Raw genomic sequence first — 19,186 nt, forward strand, 5'->3', positions numbered from 1 at the left:
CTTCCGACAGCTCTATTAAGTTACTCAACTGTCTCTAGGGACTTCAGTTCCTAACAAAGAAAGGCTGCGGCCTGGTGCCCTTGGGTTGGTTTTTTGTTTTTGTTTTCTTTTTCCTCTTTCGTTCTTTGAAAACTGAATGAATTCTGTTTGTGTGGAATAAAAGTGACATGAGAAAGCCTGTTTTCAGGACTGGCTTTCTTCCCCTTTTGTCTTTGCTATGGTAAGTTGCTTATCTTCTGCACATCTGCTCAGAAAACTTTCTGTGTGATACAGAGTGACTAAGACGCTTCCAAAACCTGCTCCGTAAGGTCAGAAAAGGAATTTGTCACTTGACCCTCAAGGGCAGTCAGGAATGTCAAAATTAAAGAGACTAATAGAAAGGAACACACTCTCAATACCTTAAGAGGGGACAAAGGAATGTAAGGACATAGCCTCACTGGGCCCTGTTGGGTACAGGCCTTGAGCAACTAACTCACTTTTCTGCATTCTCCCTTCTTAGCTGCCAAACAAGGGATCAGACAGGGTATCTCGGAGGTTCCTTCCAGCCCTGACACGTTAGTTAGCCTTGTTGTTAAGCTAACTCTACTTGGATCCCTTCACATGTCCAATTTAGAGACTGTGTACAAATATTTACTAAAATGCTTCAAATGGTACCAAGAGAAGAAAATGTGTGGTCGTTGCTTCCATAAGAGCTCTCTCTAAATAATTACTAAAGTTGATTTCTCTCATTAGGTAAACACAAAAGTCAGAATTTTTTGAGTTTTCATTTCATTAGAAAAGAAAGACACCTTTAAAACTGTCACCATCTCTGATATTTTACAACCAAAATAGAGAGTAACCATGTAAAGTACCAAAAGCTTTTCCTATCAGGAGTGAGACTCTTCTGTCAATTCTTCAATGTTTAGAGACTGAGAGAAGGAATAACAATGCTTTTGGAAACTATTTTTCTTTTCTCTGAGCCCTGTTTTCTTGAATCACAGAATTTTCTGTAATCTCTATTTTCAATTAATTCAGGTTGCATTTAAACATTTTTGTAGGTCTCCTATGTGCAAATCAAAGTACTCTGAGCAAACACTGTGGATCTAAATGCAAAATGGGGATTATAGCATTTCAACACAAACTAGAAAAAAGTCATGTGAATTCTCTGTACTGGGATATTAGTGGTTCATTAACAAATTCATGGAAAACCAGAGAGTCAGATCAGCTTTTTCAGCCACATTTTATATCATTCCCATTCGCATTCATGAGGCTCAAATATCATTTAAAGTATTTGGCCAAAAATGTTTAGTAGAGTAGAAGTGGTTTTAAATAATTGAAATATGTCTTATCTTCACTATTTCTTGACTTTTTAAATATAGAGGATATGAACAAAAACACGAAATAGAAATCTGGGGGATGCAATTTCAACCAAATGAAAAATGAGTAAATAAACTTGGTGTCTAAATATCAGATGGAGAAAAGAGAGTGACAATCGACATGTTATTAGAGAAAGTGGTTAATGGTGAAGTCAAGGTTTAAAAGCATACTTGCTTAGTAAGTGAAACAAAGCAGTAGATGATAATCCTCCTTGAAAACTCAGAGTGATTTTTACAGGAGTGATTAAAATGTAATGTTTACAGAAAACACCAGGATGGCCAAATACAGTCACTAGTCCATGATGTTAACACAAACATGTACTTTATTCCACCGTACCAAAACGAAAAGCCAACAGAAGATAAACATGTAAAAAACATAGTTACATATTAGAGTAACATCCACTTATCAACGGATCATTTTTCTGACAAATTCAACCACTCAAAATATGGCAAAGAAGAAATCAAAATGGCCTCCAACCAGACAGCATTGCCCACAGGATTGTGGCTCGGGATCTCATGCATCTTCCAGTCAATACTGTTGCAATACACTGGGTTACCCAGACCCCTCACACAAAGTAACACATGAGCAACACCAAGCCAAAGAGTGGTGGGGACTACCAGAGACAGGCGCAAGTACACTGTCGAAAGAGAAAGGCTTCCAGCAAAAGTGAAATACAAAACAGTCACTGGAAGTTAAAGAACACTGCGGAGATCCATTTCATGCCAAAGCAAAGATCCCTATAATATTCAGCGGCCACCAGGGCATCACCAGATTATTACAAGGTCCAATGACTAGTCACAGTGACACCAGGGCATTAAAACAAGGTTAAATTGTACTCTTTGAGCAGAGTTGTTGAAGTGTCATGAAAAGAGTGTGGGACTAAGTCACGAGAAGTGGATTCAAATCCAGTCTATGCCAATTATCTCTATGGCTTCAGGCAAGTCTTAATATTGCAGGAACTGCTTGCTCACAACAAAAAGGGGCAATGCCACCTGTCCTGCCACTCCCACAGAACTATCCTCATGATGAAAAAAGACCATGCATGACTACTGCACAAACCATGACCTGTAAACAGGCTCTGGGTGTAGACTATACTTTAGAAAGATGTTCATTAAAAAATATTTTCAATTGTTTTAGAATTCTGAAAGATGAACGAGGCAAGCTTCTGTTATATGGAACTACAAATAAGTAAAAGGCATACTCCTCTAGTATTTTATACAAGTTAACATCTAGTCCATATGATCACAATTTAGAAAAGTATCTCTAACCAATTACCAGGGTTTTTTTTTTTTTTTTGGGGGGGGGGGGGGGTGTTTGAGATGGAGTCTTGTTCTGTTGCCCAGGCTGGAGTGCAGTGGTGCGATCTCGGCTGACTGCAACCTCCACCTCCTGGATTCAAGTGATTCTCCTGCCTCAGCCTCCGGAGTAGCTGGGACTACAGGCGCCCACCACCATGCCTGGCTAATTTTTTGTATTTTTAGTAGAGACGGAGTTTCACCATGTTAGCCAGGATGGTTTCGATCTCCTGACCTCGTGATCCACCCGCGTTGGCCTCCCAAAGTGCTGGGATTACAGGCGTAAGCCACTGTGCCCATGCTTTTTTTTTTTTTTTTTTTTTTTTTTCCCTGAGACAGAGTCTCACTCTGTCGCCCAGGCTGGAGTGCAGTAGCACAATCTCAGCTCACTGCAACCTCCGCCTCCTGGGCTCGAGCAATTCTCCTCCCTCAGCCTCCCGAGTAGCTGGGACTACAGGAGCGCACCACCATGCCCAGCTAATTTTTGTATGTTTAGTAGAGACAGGGTTTCACCATGTTCAGGACGGTCTTGATCTCCTGACCTCGTGATCCGCCTGCCTCAGCTTCCCAAAGTGCTGGGATTACAGGCGCGAGCTAGAGTGCCTGGCCCCAATTACCAGTTTTTTACAGTAACTGTTTCAAAGAAAACACTACAGCCAGGCAGTAGCTCACGCCTATATTCCCAGCACTTTGGGAGGCTGAAGTGGGAAAATCACTTTAGGCTAAGAGTGAAGACCAGCCTGGGCAACATAGCAAGACCCCTTCTCTACAAAAAAACAAAATAAAATAAAGTAGCCAGGCATGGTGGCAGGCCCCTGTAGTCCCAGCTACTTGGGAGGCTGAGGCAGGAGAATTCCTTAAGCCCTAGAGTTCAGGTTACAATAACCTATGACTGCACCACTGCACTCCAGCCTGGACGACAGACGGAGACTCTATCTCTTTAAAAAGAAAAAAAAAAAAAGAAAACCACCAAAACATTGCTTTTGTTTTCCAGTTCCGACATAGGATCTCTGCTACATACAGGCTAGAATCCAAAAATTGGAAGTTAAAGTTTTGGACTAAACTTCACAACTAATTTTCCCCTATGGGGGATGGACAGTAGGCTGGTAAGCATAATGACAGAGAAATCTACAGGATCAGGGCAGAAACTGGCCAGACATTGCTATTCATGGGCTTTCCCTAGGGCCAGTGAGCAGGTGCAGGGAATCAGCCTGAGTGCATTAGCAGGCTCTTCCACACTGCCCGGCAGCAGGCAGCAAGGCTCCTGTTGGAAATCACTCGGTCCTGCTGCCAACTTTCAAGGCTTATACACCAACAGGGTCCTGGACTAGGGGCACAGAGGGGAACTCAGAAAAGGACTTCCTATGGTGGGTGAATGCGTAGGTGGCTCAGAGTCACAAGCTGGGTTTTGGGCCAGATGGTTTTCTGAGAGGCATCACTACTCTACACTGTTTCTCAAAGTACTCCTGGTACACCAGGCCTTTCTCCAACACCAAGACAACAGCAGACTATCTACAGAAATTCCGTCATAGCTTGTAACTTCTAAATATTGAGGAAAAAAAGCTATGTGATACACATGCATAATAACACCCTACTGAAAGAAGTGAAGTCTACCGAAAGCACCATTTTTGAGGGTCATAAATCAAGTAGTAAGTCAGGACTGACATTTTCTGTTTGATAACATAAAATAGAATAAACAGAGAAAACAGTATCATATGTAGACACACAGTAAAGGTAAATCATTCCACAAAGCGATACCATGTACGCATGCCATGCATATATGCCATGTGTGGCATGGGAACCAATGTAAAGTGTATTTATTACTTTGGACATAAACAAAACTTTTTAAACTCTCTGACTTAAAAAGTAAACTATAATTAAACTTTTCAGGCCCTGAAAACCCCAAAACACTCACACCATAGTTCCTGTAGGAGATTATTTCCCCCATTTGAAACAAGCATGGATTCTAGAGAAAACTACTAGAGAAGAATTTACTAATTGGATTTTTGTTCAAACCTTTATTGGAGTTGGAACATAACCTTTGAGATTTCTAAAGTCAGTGGCATAACCTTCCCCTGGTTACGGTGACATAAGAACACAGATCAACTGAATAAACCAACACATTCTCCAGAGTGGCGATGTAACCAAGGTCTGCTGATCCAAAGGAATGTTGAAGGACAGAAACCCCAACCTCGCCAGCTTCATAAAGCATCAACAGCACACAAATGAGACACAGTGGCTCAAAAGTGGCTTGCAAATGGAACAGAGCTAAGATCCTTATGACAGAACAACACTCAGGCATGCACACTTAAGGACAAAGAGTTGGACTTGGGAAGCTAGCAAGGAAAAAATATTTAAAACATCTTTTTATAACGGGAATAGAGTGTGTTGAAGAACTCAGCAATGAAATGACTTTATGGTAGAAATCAAAGTTCTTTTTCCAGGAAGTCAGAGCATTCTATGTACTTTCTCCTGGTGAAAAACTTATGTAAATAAATAACTACCAGGCAAGATGATCACAGCAACCAAACTAAGCACCAGCCACAACCACCCACAAGGTAAATTCACAAATTGCCTTGTGTCTGCTTTGTAAAAGAATCCCCAACCAATCAAGACTAAGGTAATACCGACCCGTACTCAGGAAGGAATGCTGGTTTATCTCAGAAGGCAATCCAGAAACACCAGATACCCAGTTTCTGCTTTAGCTGAGGCGTTTCTAGTTACAAAGTGAAAGAGAAGCTTAGGGAATAGAGGCAAGGGAACTGAATCGACAATAAAATATACTTATTCTCATGTTCTCTAGTCAAGTTTATGGAAAAGACAAAACTCAAGTGATACTGTTTAAAGAAATCTCAACTGCTTGTGGCTTTTATTAATACTTGTGAGTTTTCCTTCAAGAAAGCCAACATATATTAAGCCCAAACCTGACAATTTACTTGTACCACTAAAATTATTTTAACCAGTGTATAGATTAGCCTTTATTCTTGTTCTATACCTTTTTTCAATAATGCACAAAAACTTATTCAGCTATGTCTTAAAACATAAAAACAAATAAACCTACAATACTACAAGTGTACAATTAGCGATGCAAGCAGCATATTCAGAAATTTGACCAAGCTCCCACAAACCATGATTACTTAGGGGATGGGAATCCAAAAAGTCTTAGCTAAGCGGCGGCGGGCGGGGGGCGTGGAACCGGATCAATATAGGAGTCATGATCTCTTCTTTCCTTATAGCTTATTCCCTCCTCTTCCCTCCAGGTTACTGCCAGCTTCTTCCATTCACTACCATTCCCAATACAGTCTTTTTCAAAAATAAGAGGGCATGAAAATGGGAAAGTAGAGTCCCTCTCCATTCCACCAACCCTAAAGAGCTCCCACTCTAGGAAACGCCTTGTAGGCCAGGTTGCTCCCGGTAACTTCACAATTCAAGCCATTTTCACATTGACTTTGGGAAAGTGTCGCTCCTCAGTGTGAGTTACTCAGAAGGTTGCTTTATATCAAGTGTATGCAGCACGAGGGGCTCTCCAAACACAAGAACCCACGATGTGCCCGCCACATGAGGCGCACACCCAAGCATGCACCCAAACACTAGAAATGAGCCCAGCAAATGATGGTATTGGTAGGAGAAGCACTGGCTGGGAGACTTGGCCAACAAATCCTCCCCCTACAACCACAGGGGGAAGATGGTCTCAGACAACTGCTTGCCTAGGCAAGCATTCACCATTTCTCTTACGGCCTAAATATCTAAAGCAAGATGCAGCCAGCACAGTAACAAATTTTAGCAAAAACTAAATAAATAAATGTTGGTTTAATGTCTATGATATCTACTAGTCAGTCATCAAATGTCAGCAATGAACTGATAGAGAATGCTCAGAGATGCTGAATTCAACGGAACAGAGAAGAGGTGTGGTACGGGCTGAAGAGGGGCAGACCACAGCTACCTCACTGCAACCAGCTTCAGGCATCCCCAGCCTCACACCACACACATTTGTGTATATGAACAGTGTGTACGTTGATTATACATAAATGTTCCAATCACATTTATTAAGACAGTGATTGCCATAAATATAATCTTTAATTAAGGAGATTAGAAATATAAGGTAAAGACCACCCATAGTTCACAAGGCTAGAAAAAGTATAACTATACATTGGAAAAAATTACAGATGCCGTTGCTAAGGGAAAAAGTAATTATGAAAATCTGTGACTTCTCTTAATAAAGATACCCTAACATGGCCAGGTGTGATTGCTCATGCCTGTAATCCCAGCACTTTGGGAGGCTGAGGCGGGTGGATCACCCGAGGTCAGGAGTTTGAGACCAGTCTGGCCAACATGGTGAAACGCCATCTCTACTACAAACACAACAACAACAACAACAAAAATTAGCCAGGCGTGGTGGCACACGCCTGTAATCCCAGCTACTGGGGAGGTTGAGGCACGAGAATCGCTTGAACCCTGGAGGTGGAGGCTGCAGTGAGCCGAGATCGCACTAGTCCACTCCAGTCTGGGGGACAGAGTAAGACTCTGTCTCACACACACACAAAAAAAGATAGCCTAACATGAAAATCTGTGATTTCATTACTACTTTTCCTCATGTGCCTATATAATCCCTTCAACCAGAACTTTGTCTTTTCTCGGTTACAACAGCCCCTAGATGACCTGGTTCTAACCCCTAATGCTCCAATCCCTTCTGCACACCATAACCAGAGCAGTTTCCCTCCAATACAGCTTCAACTGAGTATTCACAATAGATATTTACTTACTATCTGCAAAGTGCAAGGCACTTGAAAAAGACACAGGCTAGACTTCCAAGGGCTTCAAATCTAGGAGAAGTATGAAGCACATACTCAAATATTCTCAAAGCAGAGTATTTGCCCTTAAACCAAAAGTTATTAAGTCCTTGACGCCAAAACATCCTAGGTGCTTTCAATGTCATTTGAAGAACTATACTCGGTTCCCTGTCTCCCCACATCTGTTTCTCTGCCTAGTTTTCAGTTCTCTCTAATGATCTGACCCTTCCTTACCAAACCAACTATTGTTTTTATTGGTCACTTATGATACCCAGACTATGTTTATTAAATGAATGAACTCATGTAAAGTTTTAATAATAGTGTCTCACCATGGTAAACATTCACTAAATATTAGCTATTGTTAAGCTTATGGATAGGTCGACTGATTCAGACATGACTTTCAATTTAGTATTTTAATCATTTCAGGATTTGATGTCAACACTGAGATACAAATTCCTTGAAGGATTAAGTAAAGGAAGTGATAGGTTCCACTTGAGTTGCCTAGGTTATACAAGCACTCCGAAGACACTTCCACAACTGGAAATTCTAGATAATAGCATAGTCTACACTAGGATAAAGACATTTTTTGACTCAACTATTGATAGTGAAAAGATTATCAATCCAATGGCCAGTATCATTAAATGCAATAGATCGAATTTGTAGGCTTACAGCATATCTATAAAACGAACATTCATTTATTCAATAAATAAATTGTACCTGCTACTGGTATGTATGTATGATGAATAGGTATTAGCCCATTTTACAGTGTGGAGGAGAGAGTGAGGAGGAAGCACAAGGAGGCAATGGGGTAAGGGAAGCAGAATGTATAGGGCTTAAGAGAGTATTGTCAAGGCTTAGCTATTCAACAACTCCCTGCAGAAGGAAAGCACCTGAGGGGTTTCAAGCAGTGAAGTTACATATGACTCATATTTGAGGTTTAACAGGATCACTGAGGCTGCTAGGTTAAGATCAGACCAATTGGTGGGGAGGGGAGCGGTGTGTACAAAGGTGAAAGCAGGGAAACCAGTTAAGAAAAGATTGCAATAGCACCATGGAGCCTCTTCTTATCAGGCTTGGCATCGTTAATTCCATATCTCTCTGTTCACTAAAGCCAACTTTACTAATTGGTCAAAACAGCCCTGATCAAATTTTTTTTTTATCCAAAGTGCTTGATACATGCATAGTGTGAGTGAAGCAACAGAAAACACCAAAAGTATGCCATCGAAATTATGTTCCCACAAACAGAATCCTCTCTTTTATTACACTCAAAAAAGTCCAGAGTTGAGAGCACTGGTAATAAGCATATAGTGCTACCTATAACTTGGACTTCTGAATGGTCTTCTGTCCTCTCTCGCTGTCTCCACTCTTGTTCCCCTTTGATCCATCCTCGAGTCTACACTGTTTCTAGAGTGATCTTCCCAAAACATAAAAACAGGCTGGGGGCAGTGGCTCAAGCCAAGCCTGTAATCCGAGCACTTTGGGAAGCCGAGGCAGGTGGATCACTTGAGGCCAGGAGTTCAAGACCAACCTGGCCAACATGCTGAAACCCATCTCTATGAAAAATACAAAAACTAGCCGGCCTAAGCCAAATTCAGAAAGTATTTGCTTAGCACATTAGCCTGTGCACAAAGCACCAGTTAACCGAGTCCCAGATGTGTTAAGTTTACCCATTCAGCAACCATTTATTGAGCACTTAGCCTTGGGGATTAAAAAAAAAGATAAGATTGCGTCTCCATCCTAAAACAGGTCACGGCTAGTTCAAGACACAGACAAGTAAACAAGTAAGCATAATCCAGTGTATGATAAACACGATTAGAGAGGAAATGAAGAAGGCAGAGAAATAACATAGAGACAAGAGCCATCAGCTCTGCCTGAGGATGTTAGAGAAGACTTCATAGAGTTTTAAAGCGAGTCTAGAAGGGTAAGTAGGAGGTCAACAGGCAGGGGAGGCAACTGGAGCACCCTGGCACAGGGAATAAGAGGGAATGGGAGGTGCTAGTTTCTGGAGTTGTGAAAAAGCAATGAGGCTGTATGCTAGTTCTGCACGGGAGAGGATGGCGGCAGATCTCGTAAGGTTTCACGCCATGTAAAGTGATGTGGGCTTCATTTTGTAGGCAATGCGGAGCTACAGAAAGGTGATCCAGTTGTTTTTATGGGTTTTTCTGTTTTTTGTTTTTCTGAGACAGAGTCTTGCTCTGTCACCCAGGCTGGAGTGAAGTGGTGAGATCTCGGCTCACTGCAGCCTCCGCCTCCCAGGTTCAAGCGATTCTCCTGTCTCAGCCTCCCAAGTAGCTGGGATTACAGGTATGCACCAATAAACCCGACTAATTTTTGTATTTTTAGTAGAGACGGGGTTTCACCATGTTGGCCAGGCTGGTCATGAACCCCTGAGTTCAAATGTTCCTCCCACCTCGGCCTCCCCAAGTGCTGGGATTATAGGCTTGAGCCACTGGTCCCAGCTGGATTTTGTATTTTAGGAAGATCACTCTGGAAACAGTGTAGACTCATGGATGGATCAAAGGGGAACAAGAGTGGAGAAAGCAAGAGAGGACAGAAGATCATTTAGAAGTCCAGGTAAGAGCTGATGAAGCCTAAACTCTATGAGGACGGACATCTAGGTGCAAACACAGCAGACCTTTAGGAGATTAAACTGAAGTATTTGATAGAAAATACTGTAGTTTTCAAAAAAACTCTACGCTTATAATCCCAGCATTTTGGGAGGCCAAGTCAGGAGGATCACTTGAGGCCAGATGTTCAATTTCAGCCTGAGCAAAAGAGAGAGACCCCATCTCTACAAAAATAAAATAAAATAAAAAATTAGAAAGGCATGGTACCCTGTGCCTATAGTCCTAGCTACTCAGGAGCAGGGAGGATCCCTTGAGCCTGGGAGTTCAAGGTTACAGGGAGCTATGATTATGCCACTGCACTCCAGCCTGGACAACAAAGCAAGACCCTGTTTCTAAAAAAACGCAAACCAACAAACCCCTCTAATTTGACAGAACATGTTATAGTTAAACCAAAACACCCTGAAATTACATGGAAATATATTTTACAATAATTGCATGAGACATAAAAATTAACCCTAAATAATATGCAGGATCTTTTAAAATTATTAAAAGCAAACTGTTGGCCGGGCGTGGTGGTTCGCGCCCGTAATCCCAACACTTTGGGAGGCTGAGGTGGGCAGATCACCTGAGGTCAGGAGTTCAAGACCAGCCTGGCCAACATGGTGAAACCCCATCTCTACTAAAAATACAAAAATTAGCCGGGCGTGGTGGCGGGTGCCTGTAATCCCAGCTACCCAGGAGGCTGAGGCAGGAGAATCACTAGAACCTGGGAGGCAGAGGCTGCAGTGAGCCAAGATTGTGCCACTGCACTCCAGCCTGGGCGACAGAACAAGACTCTGTCTCAAAACAAATAAATAAATAAAAGTAAACTGTTCACAAAGATCAGTTTCAAAGAAGGTTTCCGTAACTTAGCAAAGACATTTTAATGGAAAAGAATACAGGTTACTCACTTCCAAACCCAAGCCCTGAAAACAAGTTGCTTCTTTTTATCACTCTTAAGATACTTTTCATAATTAAAAAGAAAGATTTTTCATAATTTAAATGCCTCTTCTCAAAACAAATGTACAAAGTTTTTAAAAAAGGAAGGATAGTAGATAAAATATTATTTAAATTGAACAACAATTTAATTTGCAAATAAATACATATTACAATAAAACAAGGCAGTGAGACAACAGAGTCCCAACTTCAGAAGAAAAAATAATAATAATCAAAGATCAATAAAGGGCAGTCTCAATGGATCAGATAAAACATTAAGTGGTACTCACTGTGTGTTTCTTTCACAGAGTGTCAAATTCAGTAGGAAGTAAGAGGAAAACCATGACATTCACTGATCTCTTTTGTTAAGACACAAAGGTAAACTTCCTTTGGCTGTTTTTCCAATATATGTAGTAACCCTCAGAATAAATAAAACTTAGTGATCTTGTTTCACTCTTGAATTTGTGATGCTACTTGACAATATTTGTCAATATTTCCTAGGTTTTCTTAATGCCATAAAGAAGCTATTTTTTATGGAGGATTTTTTTTTTTTGGTTTGAGACCTAGTCTTTATGTTTGTTTGGTTTTGAGACCTAGTCTCGCTGTGTTACCCAGGCTGGAATGCAGTGGTGTGATCTCGGCTCACTGCAGACTTGACCTCCCAGGCTCAAGCGATCCTCCCACCTCAGCCTCCTGAGTAGCTGGAATTACAGGCGCACACCACCACATTTGACTACTTTTTCTATCTTTTGTAGAGACCAGGTTTCGTCGTGTTCCCCAGGCTGGTTTTGAACTCCAGGGCTCAAGTGTTATGCCCACTTCAGCCTCTGAAAGTGTTGGGATAACAGCCATGAGCCATCACGCCTGGCCCAGGAAGCTATTCCTAAATCCCACCAATTTAAGGATTTTATTATCAGAAATAAATTCACAGCTATTTACATGGAAACAGGATGTTGACTTTTGACCTAGCTACTTTTGGTCTTTCATGTCATTTTTCTCCACTGTAATATCTGGTCATTAGTAATCTAATTATGTGCAAGGATCCTGCTTTCTGCAACTATTTTATTAGGAGAAAAACTGGGATGAAATTACTTTAAATAGATCTAACTCCCACACTCAAAAATTGATTATCTAGTATATGGATTATTCATTACCCTTGATACTTAGTATGGCCATTCTCTGGCCATTTTTGTAGTGGCTGAGAAGGGAGCACACTGACATTCAAATGATTCAAAGCTGGTAACATTACTAGTCTGTACCATAAACTCCAGAAGGAAAGGATGAAACATTGTTTAAAGCAGGGCTTTGCACGTCAGTTACCCTCTCTATCTGCTGACCTGCCAATACCAGGATCATCAATCACGCTTCTGCCCAGCTAAATGGAGAGCTGGGGATACAACAAAACAAGCTCTGCTCAATGACAGGACGGACACTCCATTATGATTCCACCTCTTTTAGTTTTATTTCCGTGAGCAAGAAAGGGAAAGCACAGAAAAAATACTACTAGTCATTAGTTTTCCTCAAGGACCTTCCACAGTGCTGGAAAAGCCGCAGGTACTCATTAAATCTTGTTCAGTTAAATGCTAACAGTTAGAAGACCATGCAAAACATGAAAATGTTCCAGATGAAGTTCCTTTATGTGGACCTTCTCATCTAGGTCATCGTGTTGCACTTTTTCATAATTATCCTACATTTTCTCTTTAACCCCCCTGCTTTAGAGGTCTTATCTGCTTCTCCGTTTAAGCATGAACTCCATGACTTCAGGGCCTGCGTGCTATCTTTCTTGTATCCTACACATAGTATTCAGTAATGATTCCACCAATAAATGCTCTTACAACTTCATGTGAAAAGTTATGTATTGCCTTATCTACCACTGCATTCCACTTTTTTTACTATAAAGAAGATACTGATTCACACCCTTGATTTGTATGGCTAATTAAGTCAAAACATCATCTATTACTGTAGTGGGTCATATCATACTAAGAATATAAGAATTGATCATTGCTGTTACCCAAGTCATTCTTACGTCTCTGAGTATAAACGGGGATGGGACTCAAGAGAATTTTGAAACTTGTAGTGTGCTGTCAAACATACATACGAAAGAAAACATACAGATGCTTACTGGTGGCTGCTTTGGAACTATCAGTATGTATCTTGTAATTACTTTTTAAGCTCAGGAACAGTAGTCTAATCAGAAAATGCATAATAGTAGCTTCTAATCTTATAAAAAGATTCTCAAAAGAAAAAGAATATCAAGCACTATAATTTTATCCTTAGTTTCTTGACATTAAATCATAAAGCTATGGGTTTGTTGTACTGAAAGATATCCATAAGGGTAACCACTTAAAAACTTTATTTTGATGTTCCTGATAACAATCCAGCAGAGAAATTCCCTATTAAAAGGGAATTTCTGTTTCAGAAATTGAATGTGTGTCATACAACACACTATCCACACTGACGGTAGGAGCTCAGCAGGCTAATGGTGCAAAGCATACCTGGAGACAGTGGGCAGGGAACAGGCAAGCAGTGTGGCCTGGCAGCAGCTGCTGGAGGGGAGGGAGAACACCAGGAGCTGCAGAACCCGACCCCCGCCAACCAGAGATCCCGCAGGGGGACCACTGATGCGAGGCTGGTTACAGTTGCCCTACGTCTAGCTGTCACTGCATGATGGTTGTGTGTGTGTGTGTGTGTGTGTGTGTGTGTGTGTGTGTGTGTGTGACAGAGAGAAAGAGACAGAGAGAGAGAGAGAGAGCGAGAGAGCAGGGAGGAGGGAGAGCAGGTTTTTGGCAATCTGTGTAAATCAAAAAATGTTTATGTAAGTTAGGGGGGTTGCAGAATAAATTGAAAGAAAGGTGGATTAGGCTGTGCGTGATTTGGGCAGAGAGATATAAAAGATGCTACACATTCCCATCAGACCAGTGTGTCTCCCAGTGCATATTTATTTGCAACCAAATCCTAACATGGCCATTGGGCATTCTTAGTATTGACTGATAATCCTTGCTAGAGTTTCAGCCTATTTGATGCTTCTATGAGAAAACTTCATTTCTGCATAATTTTTCTTGAAGACTTTTCCTCTTTTGATCTGCTTGCATTAACAAATGTCACTTCTGTATTTCTCCAACGGAAGGAATTGTGTGGAATAAAGATCAACTGTTATAACATGCCCCTGAGACAAGATGTCAAAGTTGGAAGCCAATTTTCTTTTGTAAGTCAAATGCGAAAACAGAATATAATGCCACGAGTTTTGATGTATAAGCAGCTTTTTAAGGATTCTTTCTGACACCGTATGTCAAAAATCATATTATTCATGCCCAATTATTTAAAAAAACACACATATAAACTTACACCCTGTATTATGCTTCCATTTATCTTCATGAAGCTACTGTATCCCCAATTCCATTAAGGGATAAAGGGCACAATCTTTTATATCGCTACGTAAGCAAGTCCTCCCTTCACAAGTTGCCCCTGTCCTTTACAATGACTTCTTTATTTTCCACAAGTCACGTGTACAGTATTTGCTTTATTTCCCAACTAAAACTAATACACACAAATTCAGTCTCTGTTCCTTTAATGCTAATTCAGATGAAGCATCTACAGTAGAAACCCTACAGCCTCATGCTCACATGTATACAATCGTTAACAGAGACTTGACAGTGGTTGACTTAAAGTCAAACAAGTCCTAAAAAGCAACCTTTGGCAAAGCCCAAAGGAAACAAAACTATACCCTCTTGCAACCACAGCACTACTGAATCCACCCTCCAAGCATTTTTGTTTCAAACATTACAACCCAATCATTTACCAAAACCACAGCTTATTCCTGAATTAGAAAAGTAAAGTTCACGGACTTACTAAACTATACAACTCCAGCCAGAAAGCACAAATGCCTTTTCTAAGCCTGGCAATCACAGAGCATTTGAACTGAAAACCCACATTTTTAAGCTCAGAATCAGTGGCTCATTGTTGATCACCTTATTGATATAATAAACAACTGATATCTTCAAAGATTATTAGCTAGTCCCTCCTGTGCCATAGTTTAATAGACAAGAACAAATAGTTTACACACACATTCACCCTGAAGAAGGGCTGCATTAACGCTCAGCCTGTGCGATATAATTACTATACTCATAAGCACGTATTTAGTTGATTCTCTCACGTTTCAGTAGTTTTGCTTTCCAAAGCAGGGGGAAGCACAGGTCCCTGAAAGACTCCAGCAAGGTTTCTCTTGGCACAAGAATGTGATAAACAGGGAAAACACAATCACGCAGAATGTCTGGACTTGATTCCTTTGTGATACTTAAATAGCACTCCCCTACTGGGCTTTGCCCACTGCACCGAATGGAGAAACCATTTTAGAGCTTAACAATTCAGTCCCTACACACACTAAGAGGAAGACCTCAGAAAATCTAAATGTAAAATAGGGGTGTGTTAAGAAATATTGAACTGTTTCCCTCTCTCCCAGCAGGACTCGCATTTTTTTTTTTTCATCTTGGAGGCAAAACATGTTAATCCTGAGAACACAGCCAACATCGGTCTGAAAAGAAACTTGATAGAAATCTAAAAACTCTGGTTAAAAGAAGGAAAGGAGAAAGAAAAACAAAATCCAGAAACTCCTTGGGACCAACATATCAGGGTTAAGCCCCTTGCGTGTTCATTTTCCTTGATGTCACAGCCCAACACCGGTTTAATTCAAGCATTCATGTAATTCATCAATCTTAGAAGAAGGATGCAAGAAGACTATGTACGATTCCCGAAGTTTTTCAGTGCAGTTTCACAAGAGCTCCACGTTCTAGCCCCAGATTGCTATAAGGGCAGAAGATTCTCTCTAGCTAGGGTGGTGGTTTATCATTGAACTTTTCACAAGTCACATGAGCATGTGGCTCTGATGGAGGGAGGGAGGCTGCCGAGAACAAATAACAGCTACTTTATCTTTCTTTGAATGATACAAGATACAAGCTCAAGCTGAGGAAGAGCATTTTTATTTTAGACATGTAAACAAATGATGCCGAATTCCAATACAAAAACAAACATTTCAAAAGAAACTCCTAATGGGGGCAAAAATCATGAAGGGGGAGTGATAGACACAAAGAATTCCACATAACAAACTTTTTCAAATGTTTAAATTTTTTAAAAATCGAGTCACCTTTTCTGGGCTGGGCTCTGTATATCCAGTTTTCGTCATCCACTTCCACCTGCTGCCCACAAACCGAGAGCTCTCCATCACTGCGAAACAGCCTCTTTGTCTGCCTGGACAAGGAGGAGAAATTTATCCAACTCACAGCACGTGAGAGAGAACCTGTATTCGGCTTGAGTCTGAAGGAACCTGAAGAGCCTTCCTTTTTCATCTTCTTTTCAAAATCAACTAGAGACAAAGAACAGCCCAGCAAACAAAACGCCGGGTTTTTTGCATTGGCCCAGGTCCTCTCCACGAGCCTGCTATTTCCCTCTTAGACAACGCTGACAGTCAGGCACCGCATTATCCAAAAAGACGGCTTCTGTGTCACCCAATTAAAAAGAAAGGGAAAAGGAGGGGTTAAGAAAGAAAAGAAAAATGTTTTACCCTAGCCACACTGTGGACTCCGTTTCTAGATCCGTGATATCCACGGCCAAAAAATAATAAATAAATAAAAGTATAATTTAAAAAATGAAGCAGCGTGTTCATTTCAGGAGCACTTGTCAGGACTTTGCAAAACACAAAACCAAGGCACCCCGACTCTTTGGCGTGTCCCTAGCATCCCAAATTGTAATCCTACTCCTCTTCTGGGCATCTTTCCCCACCAGGGCAGAAAGCCAGCTGTCGGTTGCAGAAAGAAGTAACTCCTCACCCTAGAGAAAAAGAGTCAGGGTCAAGCCAGGCACCCAGTTTACAGTTCACCCACACGGTTACTTGGGAGAAATCAAAGAGCTCAGCTCACTCGCCCCAGCACAGGGCAGAATCACAAACCGCCCACTTGCTTTCCTTTCCGTCTGTGAAGCGCTCGTTCAGAGCCGCAGGACTCCGCAAACAATAAAACTGGCTGCGTGGCTATTGCTTGGATTACAGAGAAAGCACTCCTGCGAAAGACGATAGGCTTTCCCAGAACCAAAGGCACCTCATTGGAGACAGAAAACCCCGCCTCTCCATAGTCAATACTTCAGTGGCAGCTCAAACTTCTGAACTTTAGCGCAGCTAGGGGTATGCAAGTCTGTGCAGAATACAGACTTCTGGGCATAAAGAAAAAGAACTTGATTATGAATTATCAAACCACACTTCTGAAACTGTAAGTTTGAGAAGAGGGTTAATACAGTAGATAGATTAGATAGATACATAGATAGATAGATAGATAGATAGATAGATAGATAGATAGATAGATAGATAGATCGATCGATCCAACATTCCTAGATAGATTTAGGAATGTCCATCATTTAAGGAAGTATATTTCCAAAGAGAATATAACAGACCTGGCTATTCACTCCCAGCTTCCAGCAAAGGCGAAACGCAGCCATTATTGTACCTGTTATTGTCACTCCTGCCTGTCACCAGCAGCCAGAGTGTGGGGCTGAGGATTCTCCTCTGCCCTGTCACTGGGAGCCCCTGGGGGTTATTCCTCTCCAACCTTGAATGATCATCCTATCACAAAGAGTCATCAGAGAGCTATGCTAGTGGCACTTAGCTGCAGGCTCTAGCCCTGAGCCTCCTCTGCAAACTATCTAGAGCCACAACTTGCAATGCATTTGGGTGTAGCATTTCACCCAAGCCTAACTTACTGCAATTCCATGGTCCTAGGGGTGTTAAAAGTCCCTGCAACTTTCCATCATAGAGACTTGGGTCGGCATCTCCTTCTCCCAAGTGTTATTTGGAGTAAGGCACATAAGCAACAAGTAGAGAACTAGGTCTGTAGCACTTTGCTTTACTCAGCATCAATCAAATACATTAAAATTAACAAACTGCAATAGAAAATAAACTGATTAAAAATTTTAAAACCAGGATTTTGCATCATACATCTACTCCAATTCACTGAGATTTTAAGAAAAAGGCTCTACAAACTTACTGGGACAGGAACACTTGTAGAAGAGAGTCGGAAGTTCCACAAAGCGTTCCTAGGATAGGCAGTTCATATTACACCATGTAAATAATGACAGAGAACAGGTACTACTAAGGGAGAAGCTACAAAGCAGCCTCAGTTTAAAAGCTAAAAGAGTCCTTGAGATCACGTAGTTTAAACTCCTTGATTTTCAGATAGGAAAGCTCAGGCCCAGAGAAAGTATGCTCATACCCAATGTCACACAGAGAAGTCAGTAATGAGGACCAGGCTGCATCCGACACCACTGGGATCAGAGATTCACACACTTACCAGGGATGCCTGCTACATCCCCAAGTGCTCTGGGCCTGTTTCAGTTATTAATTGGAATAATATCTCCACTTTGACTACTATTATTTTTTTTTCCTTTTTTGAGACGGAGTCTCACTCTGTCGCCCAGACTGGAGTGCAGGGGCATGATCTGGGCTCACTGCAAGCTCTGCTTCCCGGTTTCACGCCATTCTCCTGCCACAGCCTCCCGAGTAGCTGGGACCACAGGCGCGTGCCACCACGCCTGTAGAGACAGGGTTTCACCATGTTAGCCAGGATGGTGTCGATCCCCTGGCCTCGTGATCCACCCGCCTCGGCCTCCCAAGGTGCTGGGATTACAGACGTGAGCCACCGCGCCTGGCTGACTACCATTATAAAGGCAAAGGTAAAAAACAGTTGTGCATAACACCAGTGGCTAACATCAAACATCCACTCTCTTCTTTCTGAGTAGAAAACACTGTTTGAGAGTCTCAAAATATAAAAGGAAAAGTAAAAAAAGGCCATCTCACCAGAGAAATCCATTAATGCCCCAAATGCTGTTTACCATTTCACTGGTTCACGAGACCCCCTGCCACACATCTGTGCACACTCAAAGGAGCCATGGAAGCCAAACAATGAACACAATTCTCTTTTCCCTACTCTCTACATCCTGCAGCTGCATTTTTAATTTAAAAATATCTGGCCTAGCACGGTAGCTTACGTCTGTAATGCCAGCACTTTGGGAGGCCAAGGTAGATGAATCGTTTGAGCTCAGGAGTTCAAGCCCGGCCTGGGAAACATGGCAAAACCCCGTGTCTACAAATAATGCCAAAAAAAAAAAAGAAAAAAAAGTTAAGTCAAGCATGGTGGTACTTGCCTGTGGTCCCAGCTACTCA

The 19,186-nt window shown here is 41.6% G+C and overlaps 1 protein-coding gene across 7 annotated transcripts in view; it reads right to left on the reverse strand.

The window, feature by feature from the left end:
• NHSL1 (NHS like 1) overlaps positions 1–19,186 on the reverse strand; it is a 359,178-nt gene that overhangs the window by 133,503 nt on the left and 206,489 nt on the right. Inside the window, exon 1 of one of the 7 annotated variants that reach the window (XM_032160227.2) lies at positions 16,124–16,989. The exons of the other annotated variants lie outside the window; for them this stretch is intronic. Within the exon in view, the coding sequence (XP_032016118.1) occupies positions 16,124–16,325 (202 nt within the window). The 5' untranslated portion in view covers positions 16,326–16,989. Of the gene's footprint in view, positions 1–16,123; positions 16,990–19,186 lie in introns of those variants that run through there. 7 annotated transcript variants of the gene reach the window in all.

This window comes from Hylobates moloch, unplaced genomic scaffold (assembly GCF_009828535.3).
Source record: "Hylobates moloch isolate HMO894 unplaced genomic scaffold, HMol_V3 SCAFFOLD_2, whole genome shotgun sequence".
NCBI lineage: Eukaryota > Metazoa > Chordata > Mammalia > Primates > Hylobatidae > Hylobates > Hylobates moloch.